The 26,692-nt window shown below is 35.2% G+C and overlaps 1 protein-coding gene across 1 annotated transcript in view; it reads right to left on the minus strand.

Annotated features, from left to right (window-relative positions):
- Positions 1 to 26,692, minus strand: part of TMEM41B (transmembrane protein 41B) — a 44,883-nt gene that overhangs the window by 3,398 nt on the left and 14,793 nt on the right. Inside the window, exons 2-6 of the mRNA XM_023506251.2 lie at positions 23,466 to 23,583; positions 18,806 to 18,934; positions 7,664 to 7,757; positions 6,765 to 6,869; positions 287 to 425 (exon numbers count right to left, since the gene is read on the minus strand). Coding sequence (XP_023362019.1) covers positions 287 to 425; positions 6,765 to 6,869; positions 7,664 to 7,757; positions 18,806 to 18,934; positions 23,466 to 23,583 — 585 coding nt within the window. The remainder of the gene's footprint in view (positions 1 to 286; positions 426 to 6,764; positions 6,870 to 7,663; positions 7,758 to 18,805; positions 18,935 to 23,465; positions 23,584 to 26,692) is intronic.

Raw genomic sequence — 26,692 nt, forward strand, 5'->3', positions numbered from 1 at the left:
TCAAATTCATCTAATATTTATTCTGCCTCTAAGCAGACTATTCACAGGTAAATTTCAAAATGGGCTAAGTTCAACCAACTTCATTAAATGATTAATATTTATGTAAAAGATATAATACCAAATAAAAATCAAAAAGGAAACTGTAAGAAAGAGAAACCCAGGCTACTTCTTTAACCCAATGTCTTCTCACATAACAAAAGTTTTAAATTTTTATATAATCTTGTCCTCTAAATCAGTATCCAGTAGAGGGTGGTGTTCTGTAAAGAATGTGCAACTAAAGTCTTACCTAGAAAAGTACCAATAAAAAACACTTTTAATGGTACATTTATAACAGGAGATGTTATATTAATAAACCAGTTAGGCAGAAAAGGAGTTATTCTCAAAAATATTATGTAGTTAATGAGATGGTCTCGGTGTCGTTCAACCTGTCATAAGAGAGAAAAGAATTAGAATTCAAGCAAATTCTATGTAGGATTCAAACTTCTCTTTAAAAAAAAAAAAATAATAGCTTTTTATTTTCAAAATATAGCCAAAGATAGTTTTCAATATTCACCCTTGAAAAATCTTATGTTCCAAATTTTTTCTCCCTCCCTTCCTTTGGAATTGCTTTGAATCACCTCATTGTTGAAAATAGCCAGATCCATCAGAAGTGATCATCACATAATTTTGCTGTTGCTGTGTACAAAGTTCTCTTGATCCTACTCACTTCACTTAGCATCAGTTCGTATAGGTCTCTCTAGGCCTTTCTGAAATCATCCTGCTGATCATTTCTTATAGAACGATAATATTCCATTACATTCATATACCATAATTTATTCAGTCATTCCCCAACTGATGGGCATCCACTCAAAGTTTCCAGTTCCTTGCCACTACAAATAGGCTGCTACAAATATTTTTTCTTGTTTTTATTACAGCTTTTTATTCACAAAGCATTTTGCACATGTGAGTCCTTTTCCCTTTTTTATGATCTTTTTGGTATACAGATTAGTGACACTGCTGAATCAAAGGGTACATACAGTTTGATAGGCTTTTGCGCATAGTTCCAAATTGTTCTCTAGAATGGTTGAACTGTTTTCAAAATAGCTTATAATATACACATAATAGATGAAATAAACAAAAAAGAAAATAAAAAAATATTTAGTGGTGGCAATGAAGGAACTATTCTAACATAAATTTGTGTAAGATATTGACTAAAATTGATTTTTTTGTTAGCAAGGCATCTGGGATTAAGTGACTTCCCCAGAGTCATACTAGGTGTGAAATATAAATTCTGACTTTTTGTCACGTAATATAACTGGGGATACACAATACACTGGGGCTCACAATTCCCACAATTTTTTCATCTGGTGGGGGAATTGGGAGGGGGATGTTATTTTTTCCAAGACAAAAATAGGCCATTAGTTTTTTAGGACAATAAACAATATACATTTATCTACAAATTCTCTGTAAAGAAGCACAAATATTCAGGCACTATAGTAGATAGAACAATGGAATGGGAGGTCAAAGGCTTTATCTGCTTATTCTGAATCCACCTAAATTCATTATGTAGGCAAGGATAAGTTCCTTTACCTCTTTGGACCTTAATTTCCTCATCTGTAAAATGTACGAATTGAGCTAAAAAAACTAAAAAAAAAAAAAAAGTCTCAGTATACAGAGTAAGGAAGTAGTAAATTTAGAGGGCAAATAAGTCCATCTTAGGTACTTAGTCCTTTTCTCAAAAAAATAAAATAAAATAAAATAAATCCTTTTATAATAATAGAGATCCTCATTTCCTTTGGCTAAAGGTAACCTGAAGGAGACTAACAGAGAACAGGAAAATAGTTATACATTTGAGGTTACAAGTTTTCATACATCACTATTTTCTCCTTGTCTCTGCTTTATTGGAAATTCAACCCTCAACCTCTTTTTCTCAGTCCTCATCCTTTTGATGTCTCCATAGTATTTAACACTGCTGACCAAATCCATAAGTATTTATCGAGTTCTAGGTTCCAAACACTGTACTAAACATTGAGATGCAAAGGAAGGCAAAAATCATCTCTGTCCTCAAGGAACTTACATTCTAATGGAGTAGAAAGATAAATAAATACAAGATCTAAACTGAAAAGACAGAAGCTACTTCGGGATGAGGAGTGGGGTCACTGGAATGGATGGTATGTTTAAGTAGATTCTGGGAGAAGCCTGGAGGACACAGATAGGAATGTAGCACACATTCAGAGAGAACTTTGAGGGGACTGATGCTGTTGCAATGTAGAGCACAGGAAGAAGAGTCAAATGTGGGAAACCTTGAAAGAGAGCAATGAGCCAAGGAAATGCCAGACTTGCGTGAGAAAGAGGAGTCAAAGATGACAATGAAATTTGTGAGCCTGGATGACTAAGGATAGTACTATCTTCACAGGGAAGTTCTCATATGGATATGGATATTTCTCAGTAGGATGGGAGAGGGAGAATTTGGAAGTGAAAGCAAAAATTAAATTTAGAAAAAAAGTCATAGGGATTTTTAGTTTTGTAAATCAAGTTGAGTTTGAGATTGCTATAGTACAATCCAGAAAGACAAGAGGTAATTGGAGATATTCAAGACAAAGACCTGGGCTAAATCTCTAGAACTGGGAATCATCTGAGGACATGGCAAAGCCACAAATGATCTCTCCACGGCTGGTAAACATGACATGGATTCCAAAGAATCAAAGGAGGAGACTGAGAAGGCAGTGTATATTATGAAAACCCAGGACAGGATCTGGAACGTGATTGTCACAGCAAAATGAAGCAGAAGACAGGAAGGATCAGGATTTTTAAAAAGGTGATTAGACTCGGTAATTAAGAGAACTGGTAACTTTAGAGGGAGCCATCTGACAGTTGAATGAGGACAAAAGACAGACTGCAAAAGGTTCAGAAGAGACTGAGATCAAGCGGAACCCTTGAGTGTAGAGCACTTTCTCAAAGAGTTACCATGCAGACAGAAAAATTATAGGAGGAGTAAACAAGGATAGGTTCTGGGTAGCAGGGAAGGAGTTTTACAAACTTAAAACTGCACAAAGATGACTGGAATATCCTAGATAAGAAAGTATGGAAGACAAATAGGGACAAATTCGTAGAAGGAAAATGGAAGGGTACAGGAACAAAGAGAGTTGACATTGGCAAGAAAAAGCAGGCTGGAGGGAAGGAAGAAAGAGTGGAGGGAGATATGTGACTGTGTGAAATGAGATAAGAGAGAAAGGGGGGGAATCTTTTGAAGCAAAGTCATCTGGAGAGTGAGACAGAGTAGATTTGAGGAGAAATGAAAAGACTTGGAATAGCTACCACCAAGACTGGAATAGGGAATCAATCAGAAAGGAATGGAAAATCTGCTCAATATGTTGAATATAAAACCCCATGTACACATGTATCTATTATAATCTTTTGAAATATGGCTCCAACCTATCTTTCCAGACTAATTAGCATCCTCCACTGGGTCTTTGTTAAATTTTTTGTTGAATTACATTCCAGTCACATTGTTTTTACTATTTCCTGTGTTGTTTCCCCAGCGCAGAATAATCTTAAATCCTCATCTCTTCCTCCCGGAATTTCAAAATCACTTCAAGAATCAGTTCAAGTGGAGCAACTACATGGTGCAGTGGATAGAGCACCAGACCTGAAGTCTGGAGGACCCGAATTCAAATCCAGCCTCAGACACTTAACACTTCCTAGCTGTTGAGATCCTGGGCAAGTCACTTAAACCCCAATTACCTCAGGAAAAAAAAAATCAGTTCAAGTGACATCTCTTCTACAAAATGCCTTTCATGATTCTCTAAGCATCTATATTATAAATTTTTTTCTCTACCCTACTTACCATCTAGCCATTCATATTAATATATGCTACTTTCCCCTAATAGATCTAAATTCCTTGAGGGCTGGCAGTTTGTATTTCCTGTGTCTACCATTCATTACATGGTAAGCAAATAATGAACTAAAATGACTAAAGAATAAAAATAAGGACATAAATCACTTGCCAGATTCTCATTGTTCCAGGTCTAACTTGATCCTGGAAATACAGGTCTCAACTATTAGGTTTAGGCTTAAGAAGTTTAAACTTAATAAAATCCAGTCCTAGGGGAAAAAAAGAGCCCATTTACGGGCAAATTGGGAGTCAATGTCTGCTTTAATTGGATATAATAATATAAATAATATTATATTATATTATATTAATATAAATTAATACAATGCTCTAAGAGTTAAATTCAGTCCAGGATTGTTATGCTTGTTATGCTTCTTCCTGAATGACCTCACTAAGGTAAAGGCAATCAGCAAATGCCCCATTTGACCCACTTCATTTCAACTAGTCCAGGAATACAGTGATTATGGAAAAGGACTATAGGTCTGTCTCAATTTTCAATTCGCCATTAGATTTCTTTGTAGCAGCAAACATACTTAAGACAAGAGAAAGAATCTGTATCAGAGAATCTTTTTTTTTTTTTTTAAAAAAGACTACCCAAACTGCCAACAGATAATCCCATTAAATGATAAACCTCATTATAGAAAATGCAGCATCTTTCTGAGAAAATATGGTAGGCCAGAGGCAGCTAGGTGAAGTGGATAGAGCACCAACCCTGAACTCAGGAGGACCCGAATTCAAATCTGATCTCAGACAGTTATAACACTTCCCAGCTGTGTGACCCTGGGCAAGTCACTTAACCCCAAATGCCAGAGAGGAAAGGAGAAGATTTTCCTCTTCTCCCCCCAACTCCCTCCCCTAGATGGCAGGTAGTTCCTGCCATTTTACTGCCTTTTCTGTTAAAGTATGTTAAAGTTAAAGTTAAAGTATGTTAAATACAATATATGTATACATATGTATACAGTTATCTTGTTGCATAGGAAAGATTGGATTTAGAAAGAAGGAAAAAATAACCCGAGAAGAAAAAACAAAAATGCAAGCAAACAGTAACAGAAAGAATGGAAACGTTATATTGTGGCCCATACTCATTTCCCAGTGTTCTTTCTCTGGGTATAGTTGGTTCTATTCATTACAAATCAATTGGAATTGATTTGGAATGCCCATTTCTTTTCAGTGAATCGACCTACAAAGCACAGGTGTTTGTACACAGCTCTAAGTGAACATAAATGAACATGCCTACTAATTACAAACCTCAAATTCCTATTGGTCTAGTGACATCACAAAAAAAATAATGTAGACAGCAGTAAAATCTTACAAAATCTTGAGCTAAATTTTATAACTCCCATCCACTGCTTGGGAGAATTAGCACTAATACTAGAGAAGTTCAGTAGCAAATGTAGCGAAAGAATTTAATCTGTATGAGACCTCAATCTAAACATATCCATAAAGTGATTTTGTGGCCTTTTCTTTTTTTGCCGAGGTAGTTAGAGTTAAGTGACTTGCCCAGGGTCACAGAGCTAATAAGTGTTAAGTATCTGAGGTCATATTTGAACTCAGGTCCTGGTCCTCCCGATTCCAGGGTTAGTCCCATGTCCCATGGCCTTTTCAAAGGAGATTAAATTAAGTAATTTTAAAATATCACAGAAACAGAAAAATTTAAATTTAGCTTTTAATGACTTTGGAAACCAACTGCTAAAATTGCTGTGATTATCTAAGATATTAAATTCAATGAAATGAAAATTTTCACTTGCAGAAAATTAAGTAGCTTATTTTCTTTCAATAAACATTTAAACGGCTGCCTAAGTACTATTATACTCTATCTATCTAAACAATTTTAAAAGCATAAGAATAATATTTTTTGTGTTTAACATCATAGAATCTCAGAAGGAAGCTCAGAAGTTCATTTGGGAACACTCTATCTGAAATATAAAGCTCCCCTTCCACTGAGAAGTGGTTTCAAATTTCATTATCAATGTCACAGTGATAAATAAAATCTCAAGAAATATAGTACCCCAAAGGGTTGCAAATTCATGCATATTTTTGTCCTAACACCACTACTGGGCATGAGATTCAGAAAAAACACACAAAAAATAATAAAGTAAAATAACATATATTTACACAAAAATGTACACCAAAAATGGTTCAATAAACTGTGGTATGTATTTATGATGGAATATTGTTGTTCTCTGAGAAATGATAAAGCAGGATGCTCACAGGAAAAAACAACAAACCACGAAAGTCTTCCATGAACAAAGAGAAAGATATTGTATACAAAGTAATAGCAATGTTCTGGGATGACCAAATGGAAATGAATGTTATTCTCAGTAGTACAATCATCCACAACTATTCTGAAGAACTTATGATGAAAAATGCTATCCATACCCATATCCAGAGAAGGAACTGACTTGATCTGAATACAGATTGAGGTATTCTCTATTTTTCTCTATATCTCTCTCTTTTTAACTTAATTTTTCTTGAAAATTTTTATTTTCAGTAAGGTTAGAAATGTGTTTTCTTTCACAACTTGACTTTTATGGAAATGTTTTGCATAACTTCACCTGTAGTTTCTTAATTGTGGGTGGGGATAAAGGAGAGAACCTAGAACTCAAAAATCTTAAAAACAAATGCAAAAAAAATTGTTTTAAATGTAGCTAGAGAAAAAATATTAAATAAATAAATAAAATTTTAAGAATGAGTTTTAAAAAAATATAGCACAACAAGTTTATATTACATTTTAATCAAAATTCTTAATTGTCCATTTTAGTGTTTCTTTCAGACAAGCTTGGTGTTATCTTAACTAAAAATGTTTGTACATAATTAAGGACAACACATTTAGCAGTATCAAAGACAGAAGTGGCATATAAAATAGTACAAATACAAAGGAGAAAGTTCTTACCTGCTGTGACCATTTCACTGCCTTTTCTGTTAAATACTTGTATACTACTGGTCTCCCAACCAAATATGAAAGCATGTAACAGAAGGAAGCACCGAGACCAGAGCACTAGAAAGCAACAGAAAGCCATGAGCACAAGTATACTTCCTTACCTCAAAAAGGAAAGATTCATCTATTCTAAATTTCATGTGATCCTTAGGATCACAGAGTTAGAACTAGAAGGGACCTCATGTCATTGAGTCTGAGTGTTTCATTTTAGAACTAAGGAGAATAAAATTCAAAAAAATTCCTTGACTTGCCCATGGACATACAGCTGATAAGCAGCAGAGCCAGAATCTAATGCAATCTTCTGTGAAGATGTAACACAGAAGAAATAACAGAAATTGGGGACCATTTATCTGGAACTTCTTTTGTACCCAAAGTCACTCTTTGAGTCTCTATTGCAGGATTCACACTTAGGATTTGATAAAAGTAAGTTTATAAAAAGAGCTAATTTTAGCTGAAAAAAGCATTTTTCAAGATAAAATCTCAAATGCTAATCAAGTCACTGATTTGTTTTACCTCAAACCACTATTCCTAAGTGGTTGCTATAATTTCCCAAATCAAAAGCTCATTGCCTTTCCAATAGTAATACACAACTCCCCAAAGATCCGTATGTTTTGGGATAGACAGGGAAGATGACAGCTAACAGATATGCATCATCTTGTCCCATCAAATGAAACCGCTTCTCCTGGAGGGATTTTTATCAGCAACTCAACCATTCAGTTTCTACTAAAAACTCATCTCACAGAGTATGACTAGGATATCATCATATCCCCATTGATCCTTACTAAGACAGATGTGTACACACACACACACACACACACACACACACACACACACACACACACACACGTACTTACCAAACAAACAAGGAATAAGGCCAGTGGAAAGGGATAAAGAAATCCTGAAAGAATACTGAGAAATATAGAACCTGGAATAGCAAATGTTTGCAAACTGTATACTTACTGGTTAAGGATTAAAATGTAACTAAAATCCTTAAAAGGAAAGAAATTCAATGCTTCTTAGAATAATGCACATGATATGATTTGTAAGACAACTCATACAAACATAAATAACATCAAACAGACAATTTCTACAAACTATCATAATTTACTTTTTTATATTAATAGAGTGGCTTAACTATAAAGTTGCTATCCATGGGAATAATAATGCTATATGCTAATAAAATGCCCTATTTTAAGAAATTTTGGCATATTTATATCCCAAACTTAAAAATCATAAAAATTGGGTGGCCAATTACTTGTTTTTGCTGACAGAGCATTTCAAATTAAAGCATGGGAATTAAGCACAAAATATACCTTTTTTTTTAGATAAATTTTTTTAAAATAAAAATAGGGATTACATATTAAACAATAAAACATGAAGCCTTTTAAAAAATTTAAAACAGTTCTAATAGCCTAGGGATAAAAAATAAAGTTAATCTCCCCCAATTAAATTTTAAAAATAAAAATTTACATGGTTAAACAACATTTATGTTATAATTTATTACATTGTATTTTGATCTAGGATGGCATTAACAAAAACAAGGAAATATACTGTCTTAGCAATCTCCTTTAAACATAAAGTCTTCTTGTCTAACAAATTTAAAAGGACCTCTTTAATTAAAATTGTTTTAGTCTAAAATGTAAAACATGTAAAGAAAATTGGAATGCATAAAGACAATGTTTAATCATCATAAAATTGCATATACATAAATTATGCATAAATAAAATATATAAAAATATATAATCTGGAAATTTAAATTAATTTGGTAATTAATAGTAGTATAACTGACTTAAGGAAACAGTATTAAAATTGAAAAAAGAATTGGGAAAAAAGAATTTGGGAACAAAAGACAATAATAAAGAGCATAGACCAAACAAACCAAAATAATTAATCATTTTTAATCCTAAACTTATAATGCTTTTATTCATTTTCTTTCCAACAGAAAACTCTGCATTTGCTATAAATAAGGACTATTTTATTCTCTTCTAATGGTACATCATGGCACTGATGAAACTCTAGGTTTGTGAAGACTATATGCTAATAAGAGTTCAAGCACTTCCCATTAAAAATGTCAAATATGGTCTATTAACGGACCATGTTTCTAATGTGAACAGCCTAACAAAATTTCCAGACGGGGAAACTGCAAAAACCTCAGAAGCCATTGAGCAGAGGCCCAAAGTATGTAAGTAATTTGCCCAAGTCACATAGTTAAGTATCAGAACCAAGTTTCTGGCCTAGATCTCCCTGAGTTCCAACCCACCACTCTGCCTACTAAGGTAGCAATATGAAGGAAATTACAGATCCTTGAAGAACAAAGCAAAATACTATTGGAACAAACTCAAATTGATTCCCTACATAGATTAAATATAAATGTGCCCCGCTTAAATTTAAAAGTTAAGGTACTAAACTTTCACAGGAATGATGTCACAATTTACCTCTCAAACAAAAGATATTAGAGAAGGTTTGACAATCTCTTGTGGGATCAACAGATCAAGTGCATCAATCACACTTATTAAATGAGTTTTTGCAGTTTCCCCATCTGGAAATTATTCTAAGATCTCTAGTACTTATCTGACAGGATTGTCGGGGTTCAAATGTTTATAAAAATCTTTGGACCTTGAGCTACTACATGACTGTCAATAATTATAACTTAGTGGATGTTTCAGAGTTGCTGTGGTTATAAACTTCTAATTTTGTTAGGCTGTTCACATTAGAAACATGGTCTGTTAATAGACCATATTTGACATTTTTAATGGAAAGTGCTTGAATTCTATTAGCATATAGTCTTCACAAACCCAGAGTGAAGATGTTATGAAGAATATGTTGTCACCTTAATAAAAGTATAAGTCTCTCTCTTGCTCCCAATGAATACTAAACTTTTTAACAGTAAACTAATTCATCTAAAAATTCCCAAAGATCAAGAGCCCAATCCACTATCGTGCATATGTAGGCATAATTAGGTTGAATAAAAAACGAAAACCTATCATTACCTGTTCATTTCTATCCACATTAAGCAGGACTAACCTACCATCCTTAAGCTATCTGCTTCACTAAACTCCACACAATTATTTAACAATAAGCATAATTTTCTGCAAACAAATTTTATGAATAGTTGACAAAGGTCAATAGAGACAGAGGATTTGATTTCATTGTTCAGAATGTCCTGATTTTTCAATAAGTTGTACATTAAAGGAATGTCTTAATTTATATGGCTAATTTAATTAGACTAAATAAAAACTAAATGTTCTCACCATGCTCCATGTATATGAGCTTCTCTGATGCTATTAGCCTCAAGGTCTATGGGCTTAAAAAAAAATTTTTTTTTTAAATGGAAAAATGATACAGATAAAAATTTACCATTATCAATTTTATAAAAAGTATTGTTTGTCCCTGTCCATAAAAATGAGATATTGTAGAGATTTTCAATTAGTGAATTCTCATTGATATTGCTAATTTGAGAAGCATAACAATTATAAGAAAGAAATACATTAAAAGAATTCAGCTCTCTGAATCAGTAAATTATTGTTCTCATCCCAGTTCAGCTTAACTAGCTGTGTGACTATACAGTCAATAAGTCACCTCACAGTATAGAATCTATTTCTGCTTACATAAAATGATGGGTCTGAATTTAGTGAATTCAATGCTTTCTGCCATTCCTACCATTAGTCCTACCAGTGACCCTCGATTCTGGAAGGTCAATGAAGAACAAACTCTAATAGAGTCTAGAAAAGCTTCAAATAAGTTCTTACAAAAGAGAAGATTTGTTTTCTGAGTATCAGCTTAGTAGGAGCACAAAGGTCTATTAGTAAGAAATTGGTCACTTGGTAATGAATTCTTTCAGAGCAACTGAAAAGAAAATAAATAAATGTCCCTCAGTCCTGTTTAATTCCCCTCTCCTCTCATTCCACTTCTAAAGTGAAGATGACACAGGTGAAGAAAACAGAGTGGATGCTAAGAATCACAGAATTTTTAGAAAACCATTAACATTTAACATTAAAAACTTTAACTTGGCTACTACTGCTTAATGTAGTCTTTTTGTGACTGGTTATGATGATAATGGATTACCATAGAGGAACTGCATCATACCAATCTTAATATTCTTGCCAAGAAAGGAATTGGTTTTATAAATTCAAAGAAACTTCAGGGCTATTTATTCATAATCTTTATTCACCTTTGTAAACATAGGCTTGGACCTGAACTTCTGGATACATAACCTAAGTTTCAAATCCTGCCTCAAACACTTACTCAACTTCTGTCACTCTCAAGTTTATGAAACACTTATAGAGCAGCTCACAAGGCTGTTGTAAGGATCAAAAAAAATTTATGAAAAAAACTAAAAAAGAAGATATAGAATCTCAAAAACGAAAATAACTTTTTGAAACTTAGACTTGGACAAGGGGAAGTCAGTGAAGCTATAAGAGATCAAAAAATAGCAAAACATTATAAAGAACAAAAAAATGGGACAGAATGTGAAATAAGAAAAAATAAGAAAAATGACAGATCAAGAAGAGAAAAGATTAAGAATAATTGTACTGCCTAAAAGTTGTGACCAAAAAAAGGTCCTTAACACAATAATGTAAGAAATAATCCGAGAAAATTGCCCTGTAGTAATAAAATGAGAGGAAAGTAGAAATAGAAAAAATCCACCAACTGCCACCTCAACAAGATCCTGTGTGGAAAAAACACATAGGAACATTATTGCCAAATTCTGAAACCCCCAGATTAAATAGTAAAATTTGCAAGAAACAAGAAAAAAAAATTTGAAATATGCTGGAACTGCAATTACAATTGTACAGGATTTATCAGCACCTATAATAAAATGCCATAGGTCCTAGAATCATACCTGCCTACAATTAAAAGACAGCCTAAAAATATCATATCCAGCAAAATTAACTATAATTTTGAATGAGAAAAAATGGATTTTCAATGACCTTGCTGATTTTCAGGACTTTTTATTAACCAGATCCAAATTTAATACAAAATTTAAAATATTAAGAGTCAATATTAAAGATCAATTTCAAGGAACTTAATGTGGACAAATTTCATTGCATAAGTTTAAGATTGGCAACAATATGGTAGCTCAGAAGAGTGATTGGGGCAGAGTTGAGGTAAAACTAGTAATTATGTCATACAAATGAGGTGCAAAGGAAGAATAGACACAGAGGCATTAGAGGGAGGAGGAGAGTTTATAGTTCTGAAAATCTACTCACATTGGAAATGATGAAGGATATAGCAGCCTCAAAAATTTATAAAGAAATAAGGGGGGAGAGATGGGTGGACAAGGAAACAAACAATGCTGGAAGAAGACAAGAGAGGGATTCATGGGTGGGAAGAGGTTAAATATTAGCAAGGCAAGTTATGATAATTATAGCAAAGGTTCAGAAGAAAGATACATATATGTGGTATGTATGTATATGCATATGTATATATAAATATATCCTTTCTTAACTATATAGTCTGCTTGGGTGGGGGAGGAAGAGGATGAAATGGGGGGAAAAAAAAGAATAAAGTAAAAAGGATGGACAGCAAAGAACAAAAGAACAATTTATAAGTGAAGAAAAGATGGGTACTCAAGAATATAATTTCTTCCACTGATATATACTTTCTTGAACTGGTATTTGTTGTTATATATCCTGAATCCTCCCTGATGTACTGCTGGGTTCATGACAATGTTCCTTTTTCTTTTGTTTCATATACCATTTGTTTTTCTTTTTTTCTTTTTGTTTCTTTAAATAAATTTTAAAAAGATGACATGCTGTTACTACTGGGCTTAAAGTATCCCAAAGAGATATTAAAGAAGGGAAAGGGACCCGTATATGCAAAAATGTTTGTGGCAGCCTTGTTTGTAGTGGCTAGAAACTGGAAAATGAATGGATGCCCATCAATTGGAGAATGGCAGAATAAATTATGGTATATGAATGTTATGGAATATTATTGTTTGATAAGAAATGACCAACAGGATGAATACAGAGGCTTGGAGAGACTTACATGAACTGATGCTGAGGGAAATGAGCAAAACTAGGAGATCATTATACACTTCAACAACGATACTGTATGAGGATGTATTCTGATGGAAGTGGATTTCTTTGACAAAGAGAAGATCTAATTCAGTTCCAATTGATTATGATAGACAGAATCAGCAACACCCAGAGAAAGAACACTGGGAAATGAATGTGAACTACTTGCATTTTTGTTTTTCTTCCCAGGTTATTTTTACCTTCTGATTCCAATTCTTCCTATGCAACAAGAGAACTGTACGGTTCTACACACATATATTGTATCTAGGATATACTTTGACATGTTTAACATGTATGAGACTGCCTGCCATCTAGGGGATGGGGTGGAGAGAGGGAAGGGAAAAGTTGGAACAGAAGTGAGTGCAAGGGATAATGTTGAAAAAAAGTTACCCATCCATATGTTCTGTCAATAAAAAGCTATAATTAAAAAAAAAAAAAAAAAAAAAAGATAACATGTTGACTATACCAAGTCCTAGATCACTGAGAGCCAGGTCTTACATGACATTCATAATCTTTTCTGGTATAAAGCTGAATGTACCATCTGTGATATCTGTCCAGACACACAAAAATATATGCATATTTTAGCGCACATGTTTACACTTTAGAACAGGTACAGAGTATATTCAGGAAAGACTAGTCCCTCTGGTATGTAGGGCTGCTTCCCACCTTTGGTGTCCTAATCCACCTAATCCATCTAACTCTTATCTGTGGCTCCAAGAGACTATAGCATGCACAGTGAACACACCCCAGGAAACTCTTTCCACAGAGGCGCTAAACCAGGTTGAGGGCAACTATGGGGTCTCAAACCCAACGATGAGTTGAGAAAGTGTCTACCCCCAGCATGGGATGACTTCTCCTGGTGAAATGGTCAGAAGAGAACAATTTGTTCCAATGGCCATAAAGAAAGTAAAGCAGAAGGAGGTGCTGTTGAGCCTTTAGAGCTTGGCTAGACATTAAAGACACCAAGGAAGACAGAGGGCAACGACTTTGTACAATTCTGCTTCACTTAAATCCAATTCACACAAATCAAGAGAGATCACCGCAACGGTTTTTATCATTTCCACCTCAATGTCCTGTGGCGATGGGTCAGTAATGACACAGCAGGTGTGGATACACTGGGGGCTGTCGTCACAATCCTACACAAAAGTTGCCCAGGCCATAGGGTTGTCTTCTCCCTGGAAGCCTCAGTGGGACTTGGAAGCCCCCTGGGTGTCTGAGCAGCCTTTTAAGGATTACACTGCTCACTTCAGGTGTGAAGAATGAGCTAGAAAAGGTGCCCTAAGAAGTGTCTACTTATTCAACCCTGGCCTGATCACCACAGCAGGCAGGGATCCCACACAATGATCCAAACACTTAAAAAATATACAAAAACTTCTGCAGTTTATTCCACTCACTAATGGCACATGGAATGTGTGTGCTTAATGGCCAACACAAAATCCAATAGACTTGAAAGATGAACAGCGCTTGTTGCAACATAATAGGCATTGCTTAGCTGCTCTGGGTGAAACAAGGTTAGCAAATGAAGGCCAGCTTATTGAACAGGCACTGGACACATGTTTATCTGAAGTGGCCACAGTGTAGGAGAGGGCCTTGAAGATGGTGCTAATCCAGCAAACAAACTCATATGCCTTCTGAAAGGCGGAAATGAAAGGCTCAGGACAATGCAATTGCCACTGCAGAAACTCCAATGTCACCCTCTCAGTGGCTATGCTCCCACTATGACAAGTCTTGATGAAGTCATAGAGTCTTGAAAATATTTTTTATGAAGATCTGGAGATTCTTATCATCAATGTGCCAAAAGAGAACAACTTATAATTCTGGGGAAATGATGCTAGAATAGGCTCAGACTACATGGCAGGGAGTCCTTTGGAGGAATGGTGTTGGAAACAACAGCAATGGTCACTCAGTCACTCCTGAAGACTTCCTCATCACCAATACTGTATTCTGTTTAATTAAATGCACGCATGGATGTTCACTTGTAGCAAATATTGGCATTTAATAGAATAGATTGTAAGAAGAGACAGACAAGATATGAGAGGAATAAAGGCACTATGTGGTACAGAGTACAGGACCAATCAGACTAATCCTCTCTGAATCATATTCACATTCAACAAAAGCAGTTGCCCCAAGGCAAAAAGTCAACTAAAAGAATTAATGTCAACCTATTAGAACGTTTCTCTGAGAGGGAACAGTTTGTTGCTAACTTGAAAGGTAAATTGAACTGCAGTTTTCAGAGATTTGGTCTACAGTACTACATTTGTTCATCTGGGTCAGAATACTCACTATCATCAAGAATGGTTTGAGGAAAATGATGGGGAAATTTAGAAGCTGTTTAAATGACAAGAATTCCACAGGGTATTATCAGCAGCACAATTTAATCACTCATTTCTAAGAAGGCAGCATTCAAACTCTCTCAAAAGTAAAGTACAATTGAAGTTCATAGAGATGAAGGATTTTTGGCTTTGTAAGAAGGCAGCCAAAATTCACTTTTATGCTGATGATAACAATCCAAAGTGCTTTTATGATGCACTGAATGGGCGTGTAAGACTTACAGTGCATCTCAACTTCTCAGTGCTGATGGAGCCACATTGATTAGTGATAAGGGCATGATCCTAGAAAGATGAGCTGAATACTTCCATAATGTTCTCAAGAGACCATCATCAATGCTGACTTACCTCAAGTTTAAATCAATCATTCCTTAGCTCAAGTTCCAACTAAAGAAGAGATTTTAAATGCCATTAGGCTTCTTTGTGTGGCAAAGCACCTGGTGCTGATTCTATTCCAGATGAGATTTGCAAGATTACTCAACAAGATTACTTACAAAAAGCTGAATTAAGTTTCTCAGATTACATGACAAGAGGACTTTATACTCCAGGAATTCAAGGATGCCTCCAATGTCCATGACTATAAAGATAAAAGGAATAGTTGTCCTGTGACAATCACAAGGAGGTCTCTTTCTTAGTTACTGCTGGAAAGACTCTTACTAGAGTCATCCTTAATACACCTAGAAGATCATTTTACCCAAGAATCAGTGAAGCTGAAGGGTGAAGGAATAGTTGATATGGTGTTTGTTGTCCTAACAACTCCAGGAGAAATGCCAGGAGCAGAATAGAGGTTTGTATACAACATTTGTAAATCTGATCAAAACCTCTCATAGTCAGTTGAGAGGACTTATGGAAAATTGCATCAAAATTTATTTGCCCAGACCGGTTTGTGAGTATAGTACATCAAATTCATGATGACATGCTTGCCCAGGTTCTGGGAAAAACTCTCAAGCTTCCCATCACTAACAAAGCAAAACAAAACTGTGTTGCTCCCATGCTTTTTAGTAAGTTTTCAGCTCCATTATCAAATGCCTTCAATAGAACAGACTTACATCAGTCATCTCACTGTTAGAAAGAATCACATTCTTGGGGGCAGCTAGATAGTGCAGTGCTTAGAGCACCAGCCCTGAAGTCAGGAGGACCCTGAGTTCAAATCTGGTCTCAGACATGTAACACTTCCTAGCTGTGTGACCCTGAACAAGTCACTTAACCCCAATTGACTCAGCCAAAAAACAAAAAGCTACAAGCCAAAATCAAAGTGTAGGGAGTACTGGTGCATGATTTTTTATTTGCAGATGACTGTGCTGTCAATGTAGTCTCCAAAGCAGAGATGCAACAAAATATGGATCGATTCTCTACTGCTCATGCTAATTATCACCAAGAAAGCACAACTGCTCCATCAGCCAGTACCACTATCCATATGTAGAACTATCAATTACAGCAAATGGAGAAGTTTTGAATGCTGTGGTTAAGTTCACTTACCTTGGCAATATATTTTCCAGAGATGTCCACATTGATAATAAGGTTGACACATGCAGTGCCAGAGTTACCTCAATGTGTGGAAGGTTCCAAACAAAAGTGTGGGAGAGGAGAGGTGTTAAGACTGACCACCAAACTGAAGGTCTACAGAACCTTGTGCTGACCTCACTATTGTATGCCTATGAAATCTGGACGGTATACTAGTACTGTGCCAGGAAGTGAATCATTGCCATTTGAATTGTTTGAGACAGATTCTGAAGATCACTTGGCAGGATGAGATACCAGACGAGATCCTTTCTTTAACTAAACTGCCAAATATTCCAACTTTTCTTAAGATAGCTCAATTTTGTTGGGGCTGACCACATTGTTCAAACGCCGAATATACGCTTGCCAAAAAGATTATTTTATGGAGAACTCACAAAGGGCAAGTGCTCACAAGGTAGTCAGAAAAAGTGATCTCAAGATCCCTCTTTAAAAAGTTTAGAAATGATTGTATGACATGGAAGACACTGGAACAGCATTGCTCAGTATGATATGACCTCATCAGAGAAGGTCTCTACAAGCAAAGCAGAACTGAATCAGTTCAGAAGAGATGAACAAAGTTAGAGAAACCAACCCAAATGTTCAAAGGGACTATTTGTGTCTGACCTATGGCAGAGGATTATAGGTTCATATTGGATTTTGATCCTCTTCAAGAAGGAAGGACATGCATTTTTGATTTCCTTCACAAGCTATACAGCACAATATTTCAGAGTCTGATTCTTTTTGTACAGCAAAATAACAGTTTGGTCTTGTATACTTATTGTGTGTATCTAATTTATATTTTAATGTATTTAACATCTACTGGTCATCCTGCCATCTAGGGGAGGGGGTGGGGGGTAAGAGGTGAAAAATTGGAACAAGAGGTTTGGCAATTGTTAATGCAGTAAAGTTACCCATACATATAACCTGTAAATAAAAGGCTATTAAATAAAAAAAAAAAAAAAAAAAGAAGGAAGGACAACAACCAACACCTTGTAAAGACAGCACAAATGATCAATGAGATGGACCCTAAGTTGAACAAGAAGAGTAGGCAATATTATCTTTCTTTCAATGAACTCCAAGTTTCTCCCAGACAAAAATTTTTTTCTCCCAGACAAAAGTATTTTTTTAAATACTCTGGTGGTAGTACATGGGAGCTAGACTCTGAAGAAATGAAATGAAGATTATCCAAAGAAAAGTATGATAGGTGCAACATACTAGTTCTCTAAACCAAGGAAATCACTTGTTCACATCCAGATATAGAGGAACAAAAGATAGGAGTGATGATCAGAAAGAACATATGTATGTATACACATGTATACACACTACTTAAATGATCTGTGACTTCACCGATGTCCTAGATAATTCCACTGCATCAATGTACACATCTTCTATTGACAATAGATCAGTCATAGTAATATCTTAGGTTATTGTATTTAGTTGTTCCTGTGATTTAAAACTCTCCAAATCAAGCTATATGAGTTCTCAAACAAGCAATATATATTCTGTTGAGACCCAACCTTTTCAAGTTGTAACCCTTGCATACCTGAAAGGTTAGTTTTTATGAAGTGCAATAAGCAGAACATTCATCACCTGTAGGGTGATATTCAAAGAGTATTCAGTTCAGGAGGACCCATCATAGACGCTTAGCTTTCTACAACCCAGAGTCACCTCCACACCGTAACTAGCAATCTATGAAAAGCTACTGAATAATCTGACATACAAAATATTTACAATAATAAAAATGCTAGTGATTTGTAGAAGAAAATTTTAAAAAGGAACAACAGCCAAATATCAGACACGACTGATGGAAAAAGATAGAAGTATCAAAAGAATTACAGTGAATAATATTTAATAAATTACAAATAAAGAAATGAAGAAATAATTGTTAATACTTGATATTAGGAAGTTAATCTTTAATTTATCCATGAGAAAAGACTAAGGAAAAAGGACCTAATTTAAAGAAATAAAAGCTTCAAGTTAATTTGAAAACTAGGTAAATGGTAAAAAAAAAAGATAGGATCAAAAAATAAAACTATTATAAATTATAATGTCACTTTCACAATTAACAAAAATTGGCCTTGTTAAACAGAACAGTAACAGAAACTTTTTCATTATCTACATACAGCTAAATGTTTTTCATATTAAAGGATACAAAATATATGTAGCAAAATAAGCTACAAGTACTTGTACATAAAAGGTGTCCTTGTATTTGGATAAAACTTTTCCTAGTGCCTTGGCATCATCCATATCTCTGGGAACCTTCATGTTTGCTCTTTCTTCCCTGTAGAAATAAAACAAGGTTAATAGTATTTTTTAATATAGTTCGGAAAAAATTACTAGATTGTGTTTTCTAAAATCCTGTTTACAAATAAAGAATTAAACAGACAGTTTTCTACAATGCCTGCCGGTCATTTCTAGCCTAATTCTGGACTCTGCTATGCCAGGGTTACCAGCTCCAAGAGATCTTCCCTCATTAAAACTGAAGTTCCTCGAGTCCAGGCCTATATTGCTTACTTGTATCTGTTTCCCCAGTGCTCAGTACTGTTCCCAGTACATTATAAGTGTTTAATAAATATGTATTTACCTTTTCTTAACCTGGTTCTCGCCTTTTTCTTTAATTTTATCCTACATTGGATCAAATACTTATGTTCAAATACAAAATCCTTGCAGACAGAGACTACACATATATATGGCTTTTCATCTCTGTATCCCTCAGTGTAGCAGAGTTATTTGTCCATGGAAGTACTTAATAGTCTGTTCAAACCAACCCTAAGAATTTACTAAATCCTTCCAGGGAATCAGGTACAGTGATTACAAAGAAAGACAGGAAACAGTCCCTGCTCTTAAGGAGCTGACATTCCAGAGGGGGAAGGCAGAAGCACAATGCCTAAGTGTATTATTCATTTCGCCAAGATCACAACCACCAAATTCAAAAGTTCCCTCTTAAGCCATAAAAGAATTGTGCTTATTAAACGCTATTGGGAGGATTCCAAACTGACTAAGTAAACATGGAAAAACCAATATTTAGTGAAAATAAAAATTATATAAAAGTAGGCAAACACCAGTAATAATATAATTGCACACAAAACATAAAACACTTTGAAAAACCTTCATAATCTTTATTTATTTTAAAATAAATTTTTAAATTTAAAATAAAATTTTTAAATAATCCACAGTTCAATATCAATGTTAATATATAACTTGGCTGAAAATTAAAATGTTTGAAGATATTTCTTGTCAATTATTTTACTTTAAAAAAAAAAATCAATGTAATTACCTTGTTTAGAAACACAACTGGATTCAAAGCAATTTCTTCTTTAAGAAAGAAAGCCTAAAGTACTATTAGCTAAATTTTTACTTTTGTAATACATGATAATCCACTTGGAGAAATGTTTTGATACTTAACTATAACTATGCAAGAAGTATAAGAGGTTTAATCAAAACTCCCTAAAAGTGAAGACTCACAGTCCAAAATGGTGCTTTGTAGAGAGGTTTTTCAAAAGTGTGTCTACTCATTGATTCATTGTTGGTGGAGTTGTGAACGAATCCAACCATTTTGGAGAGTAGTTTGGAACTATGCTCAAAAAGTTATCAAACTGTGCATACCCTTTGATCCAGCAGTGTTACTACTGGGATTATATCCCAAAGAGATTATAAAGAAGGGAAAGGGACCTGTATGTGCACGAATGTTTGTGGCAGCCCTTTTTGTAGTGGCTAGAAACTGGAAACTGAATGGATGTCCATCAGTTGGAGAATGGCTGAACAAATTGTGGTATATGAATATTATGGAATATTACTGTTCTGTAAGAAATGACCAACAGGATGATTTCAGAAAGGCCTGGAGAGACTTACACGAACTGATGCTGAGTGAAATGAGCAGGACCAGGAGATCATTATATACTTCAACAACAATACTATATGATGACCAGTTCTGATGGACCAGGCCATCCTCAGCAACGAGATCAACCAAATCATTTCTAATGGAGCAGTAATGAACTGAACTAGCTATGCCCAGAAAAAGAACTCTGGGAGATGACTAAAAACCATTACATTGAATTCCCAATCCCTATATTTATGCACACCTGCATTTTTGATTTCCTTCACAAGCTAATTGTACAATATTTCAGAGTCTGATTCTTTTTGTACAGCAAAATAACGTTTTGGTCATGTATACTTATTGTGTATCTAATTTATATTTTAATATATTTAACATCTACTGGTCATCCTGCCATCTAGGGGAGGGGGTGGGGGGGTAAGAGGTGAAAAATTGGAACAAGAGGTTTGGCAATTGTTAATGCTGTAAAGTTACCCATGTATATATCGTGTAAATTAAAGGCTATTAAATAAAAAAAATAAAAATAAAAAAAAAAAAAAAAAAAAAAAAAACAAAAGTGTGTCTACTAACCTAGATATCCATTCATGCAAGAATGTAAAATAAAATCTTTCCTGCATTCATCAGTGAGTCAGTGAAGTTCCTGGTAAGATATTTTGTTTCTTACACAACCATGAAAAGAACTGATATAAATATTTGTGTACATATGGGTCAACTTCCTTTCTCTTTATCTCTAGTATCCCAAGAGCTGGGTCAAAGGGGGCATATACATAGATTAATATCTTCTTAGACATAGATCTACATACTTTCAGGACTGAAGTTGACAGTTCTAACTACAGTGTATCAGTTTACCCATTTTTCCACACCCAATTCAAAATTTGTTATTTACTTTTTTTTTTTTCTGTCATCTTTGCCAAAATGATGGGTGTGAGGTAGTACTTCAGAATTGGTTTAATTTGTATTTCTCCAATTATTAGCAATTTAAACAATTTTTAATATGATTATTGATAGCTTGTATTTCTTCTTCTGTAAACTGTCTTAATATACCTTGCTCATTTGTTAACTGGTAAATCAGTCTATATCTTTACAGATATTTTAAAACTTAATTTTCAATTGATAGAAGAAACATAGGAAACTATCATCAACATCTTATCCCTCTCTCTCTCTCTCTCTCTAGTTCCAACTCCATGGGACTCTTTCTACTGTCCAACCCTAATAGAGGCTGTATGCTACAGTGGAAAAAGCAATGGCTTTCAACTCAAAGAACCTAAGCTGGAATCTCACCTATTCCTTTTACTTATTATCTTGGCAAAATGCCAAATTTCTGGGTCTTAATTTTATCATCTATAAAATGAGATTAGATTAGATGTTTTAGCTCTAAAATCAAATTAGCCTTGTCTCTAACATTAATTCAAAGTAGAAACAATTAAAACTGGTTTTCACTCTTTGCCTTCTCAAAGATATTAGCAATTCAATGAGGAAACCAAGGCCGCACATTGAAGCACTAAAGTTCAAACTGTCTAAAATAACTGCTATAAATATTTGTGTACATATGGGTTCACTTATCTAATTTCAAAGGGTAGCTGGTGAGAATGGGAAAACTCAATAAGCAATTACCTACTCTAAAAACTTATAAGGATTACTGTTGAGAAAATATGAAACAAATATTGATGACATAACTGCACAGTGAGATCTTATAGCAAAAGAGATAGTGGTCTGAAAGGATTACAAGAGGCCATCAAATCTAATCCATAACAGATCAATATTTATTTACAACAGAGATGTAGCCCACTGCATGTTACCCACAACACTTCTAAGTGTGGCCTGAATCAGATTAAAATGTAATTGGGAAATATTTAGCAAAATAAATTAAAACAAAATACAAATAATATTAATATGTGATTTTCTAAATCACTATGTGACCCACAGGGATCCTTATGTGTGGTTTCTGGGGCCCCATTTCCATTTGACACAAATGATCTGCAAAATACCCAACAAGTAGCTTCCAGCCTCTGTCTGAATCCATCCAATAAGGGGGAAATATGCTCATGACACTTTTGATTAGTTCTGAATATTATTAAATTTTTATTTCTATCAACTGCATATGCCCTTTAGGGTCAAACAGAAGAAATCTAAACAAGCCTTCTTCCACATGATGATTCCCCTCAGGGTCTACTCTTCTCTAGGATAAACACTCCACCTAGTTCTTTCAAACAATCACTAAGCTGCACATTCTCCAGGCCTTTCACCATTCTGGTCACTGTTCTCTGGACAAACAAGCTTTCTACCAGTAATACAGAAATACATTCCTCCATCCATCCTACTTTCCCTTTCTTTTGAGATCCACAATTTGCTGCTATCATGTCCTTGGAGTGAAGGACTGACTGATTCCAGTATTGGCAAACCTAAAGCCACACCCAAGTTACTAAACTAAGCCATGCCCACTAAGGCCAACTTGGCTTCATCTTCCTTCAGGTGCAAAGGGGACAAAGTTCATCTACAAGTGGCAACTGATGAGGCCATCTTTAAGGAGGTGCTGAATGGTTTATTCTTCCTGGTAGGCAGAAGGGCAAGATCACAGATCCTACAATCTTGCCATCCACTTAAATGCTGTTTTCCAGACTCTTACCTATTCTCCCAGGTACTAATACCACATTCTCCTGTCTACTGAGCAACATGATTCAGGGACATAGGTGCAGAGAAAAACTAACTTTCCTAGTGGAGGCAGAATATAGAAGAAAAGGGCAATGTATATATGATATAATATACAAGTTGTACATCCTGAAAGGCCATTTTTATTACATAATCCTTTTACTCCATAATCTTATGCTGAGAACCACTTTTGATATTTTATTAAAATATTAAAATCAATTTTGACACTTTTGCATATTTATCAATATATTTTAAACTGTGTGTGTGTGTGTGTGTGTGTGTGTGTATTTCTGATAGAAAAAATTAAGTTCCTCTTCTGGATACTTACTCACTAAGTTGAGGGAAATTCTTATATACCAAAAACATAACAGAAGCAGCAGACAAGAAAATGGACACCAATATAAGAAGAGACATCCTTGCTGATCCAGCTTCAGCATTAGCTTTTTCTGAAAGAAAAATAAAATTAAAATTAAAAAATAAAGGACAAAACTTTATTTATACTAGCAAAGTTATTTTCAGACAGAGAAATTGTTTCTCTAAGCTCCTACTGAAACTGATTTAAATCTCTTTTCTAATATAATTTGAAATATAATATCTAAAAATACTATACCGTGTAAAAATCTTTACACGGTATAGTATTTTTAAATATTATATTTTTTTACACCATCTTTTGGCAAATAACCAGTTTAGGATGTTAACTGACAAAGGAAGAATAATGTAATTTATACCAAGTAAGAAAAGTTAGTGAATAAGCATAGGATGAGCAGACTCAACATAAAATCAACAAGGAATGTCATCAAAGATTATACCACAGAGAAGATGTGCTAATAATAATGGTGTGTCAAAAGAGAGGAATGATAGAAGGAACAGAGTGCTCTACTGGTCTCCATAAAATACTGAGAAAAATTAAAGGTCTCCAGAAAATCAGGTGAATAGTGCTGAACTCTTAAGAATATAGATGAGAGCTGCACAGGATGGTAAGGCATCCGTGGTTTGGAGGGCATGCCCAAATCAATAAGTTCACAAATTCACTTGAGTATTTGAGGATAAGCAAGAGAAGGAAAATGAAATTACTAATCATTGCTAAAGAACTAAGTCTGCTGACACAGAAAAACTTAATTGTTATTTATGGGATCAGAAGGACCCCTGAAACAGCACAATGTGAAAGAGCATTGACTCTACAAAAAGCAACTAAACTGTGCAAACCCTGGATTGATACCACTAGGCCTGCCTATGCCTCAAAGAAATCAAGGCAGAGATACCCTTCCTTCTTGTCCCTCCCCCTTAAAAGAATCTAAGGTTTCCAAAAAGTATAAGTGAGTAGAGAATTCATTTCAGGCATGAGAAATTGTTGGGGGAGGGGAATAAGTTAAAATTTGTGCTCTCGTCAGTGTAGAAACTTCTTTCTCTGAGAACTTAACTCGCCAGTCATTCATTGTCTTAAAGAACTGCCTGGGAAATGAAGATGAGAAATGACTTGGGCAGTCACAAAATGTCAGAGGCAGAACTTGGAGTCTGTCCAATTCTAAGATATGTTGTCTAATTATCAGGTGAGACTGAGGGGAAAAGAAACAATTATACCTTTCTACCAAACAATTCCTAGACAATATTCAAATAGACAACATTCAAAAAAGAGAAACAGAAAGTACAGCCAAGATGTCAGAAGACAGGCAGCAAGCAGTCCAACCTAACTTTGCCCAAGTTCCCAACAACTTTAAAACAAATTTTGAAGCAATAGAGTCAACAAAAGACCAAAGTGAAACATTTCTCCAGTTTAGGACAACTAAGGAAGTGAACAGGAGAGGTAGGTGACATGGGGGGGAGAGGGAGGGAAGGAGGGAAGCAGAGAGAAGGGGAAGACAACATTAACAGAGGGAGTTCTTTGGGAGTTCTCAGTCCAAACATGGTAAGAGGTCTGGACAAGTAGAGATTATACGGGAGTCTTTGCTGGTACTAAGTGCAACTGGTGCAGACTGGAAACTATTGTCAATACCCAGTTCTGGGTCCAAGTTGCAGAGTGAGGAGGACCAGTTGTGATTGGTCACAAGAAAACTAGGGATCTGGTCAGGGCCAAGAGAAAAGTTCACACTTGCAGCTACAGGAAAACAATGAGCCGTTCCTAGATAAAGCCCAAAGTGGGAGAGCAGTAAGCACACTTTTCCCAGATCACACTGAACGAGATGAAGTGAGATCTTTCAAGACAGTTGTGAAAATCGAGTAAGGCTTCTTCTACTTCAGAGTTTGAGTAGGCCTAAAGGACTTTGAGTATTATTCATCCCCCCCCCCCCCCCCCAGGCATACCTAAATCCTCTTCCTGCTATCCTCCTGTGACATCATTTTATCAAATATGGGCAACTATGTACTGATTGGTCAAGTTCAATTTCTTGGGTAGTTCCCAAGTTTAGAATGTGAGACCCTCAGCCAATGAGGATGAGGATCAGTGGTGGGAAGGGGTATTTGCCTTAGGGATTAAAGTGTTAACCCTGCCCACAGGAGGTGCTTCTTTCCTGTGATTGTCTGCCCGAGGGGTGGGATGCCCTTTTCAGAAGAAGGTAAAATAAACTATGCTTTGCTTCTAGGGATCTCTCCAGCTTTATTAAATGGTGATCCCTCACCATTTCTGAACCATACAACACCATACTAGAAACACTTATTGACACCCAAAACTAGCTCTAAAAAGAGCAGCACAAAAAGTCAGTAACTTGAGGCAGAAAATCCCCATCCAAGTAAGCAGAGCCCACCTTTAACATAAAGCTCAAAGTCAAAAAATAGGCTAGAAAAATGAGCAAACAAAAAAAGAATTTGTTCTTCGACAAAGAGAAGATCTAACTCGGTTTCAACTGATCAAGGATGGTCAGAAGCAGCTATACCCAAAGAAAGAACACTAGGAAATGAATGTAAACTGCTTGCATTTTTGTTCTTCTTTCCGGATTATTTATATCTTCTGAATCCAATTCTCCCTGAGCAACAAGAACTGTTCGATTCTGCACACATATATTGTATATAGGATATACTGTGACATATCCAACATGTATAGGACTGCTTGCCATCTAGGGGAGGGAGTAGAGGGAGGGAGGAGAAAAATCGGAACAGAAGTGAGTGCAAGGGATAATGTTGTGAAAAATTACCCTGGCATGGGTTCTGCCAATAAAAAGTTATTTAAAAAAAAAAAAGAATTTGACCATAAAAAGCTACTAAGATGGCAGGAAAGACCAAGATATAAACTAAGAAGAAAGCAACAATATGAAAAGTTATAATGAAAGTCTCAAAGAAAAATGCAAATTGGCACTAAACCCAACAAGAATTACTAGGTGAGCTGAAGAGCTAAGAGTGATAGAGAAATAATTGGGAAGAAATGAGAGTAATGCAAGAAAAAGAAGCATAAAAAATACTGAAGAAAATAACACTTTGGGGGCAGCTAATTGATATAGTGAACAGAGTACTGGCCCTGAAGTTAGGAGGAGCTGAATTTAAATGTGGCCTCAGACAATTAACACTTACTAGCTGTGTGACCTTAGATAAGTCATTTAACCTCAATTGCCTTGCCAAAAAATA

Source organism: Sarcophilus harrisii, chromosome 6 (assembly GCF_902635505.1).
Source record: "Sarcophilus harrisii chromosome 6, mSarHar1.11, whole genome shotgun sequence".
Classification (NCBI taxonomy): Eukaryota; Metazoa; Chordata; class Mammalia; order Dasyuromorphia; family Dasyuridae; genus Sarcophilus; species Sarcophilus harrisii.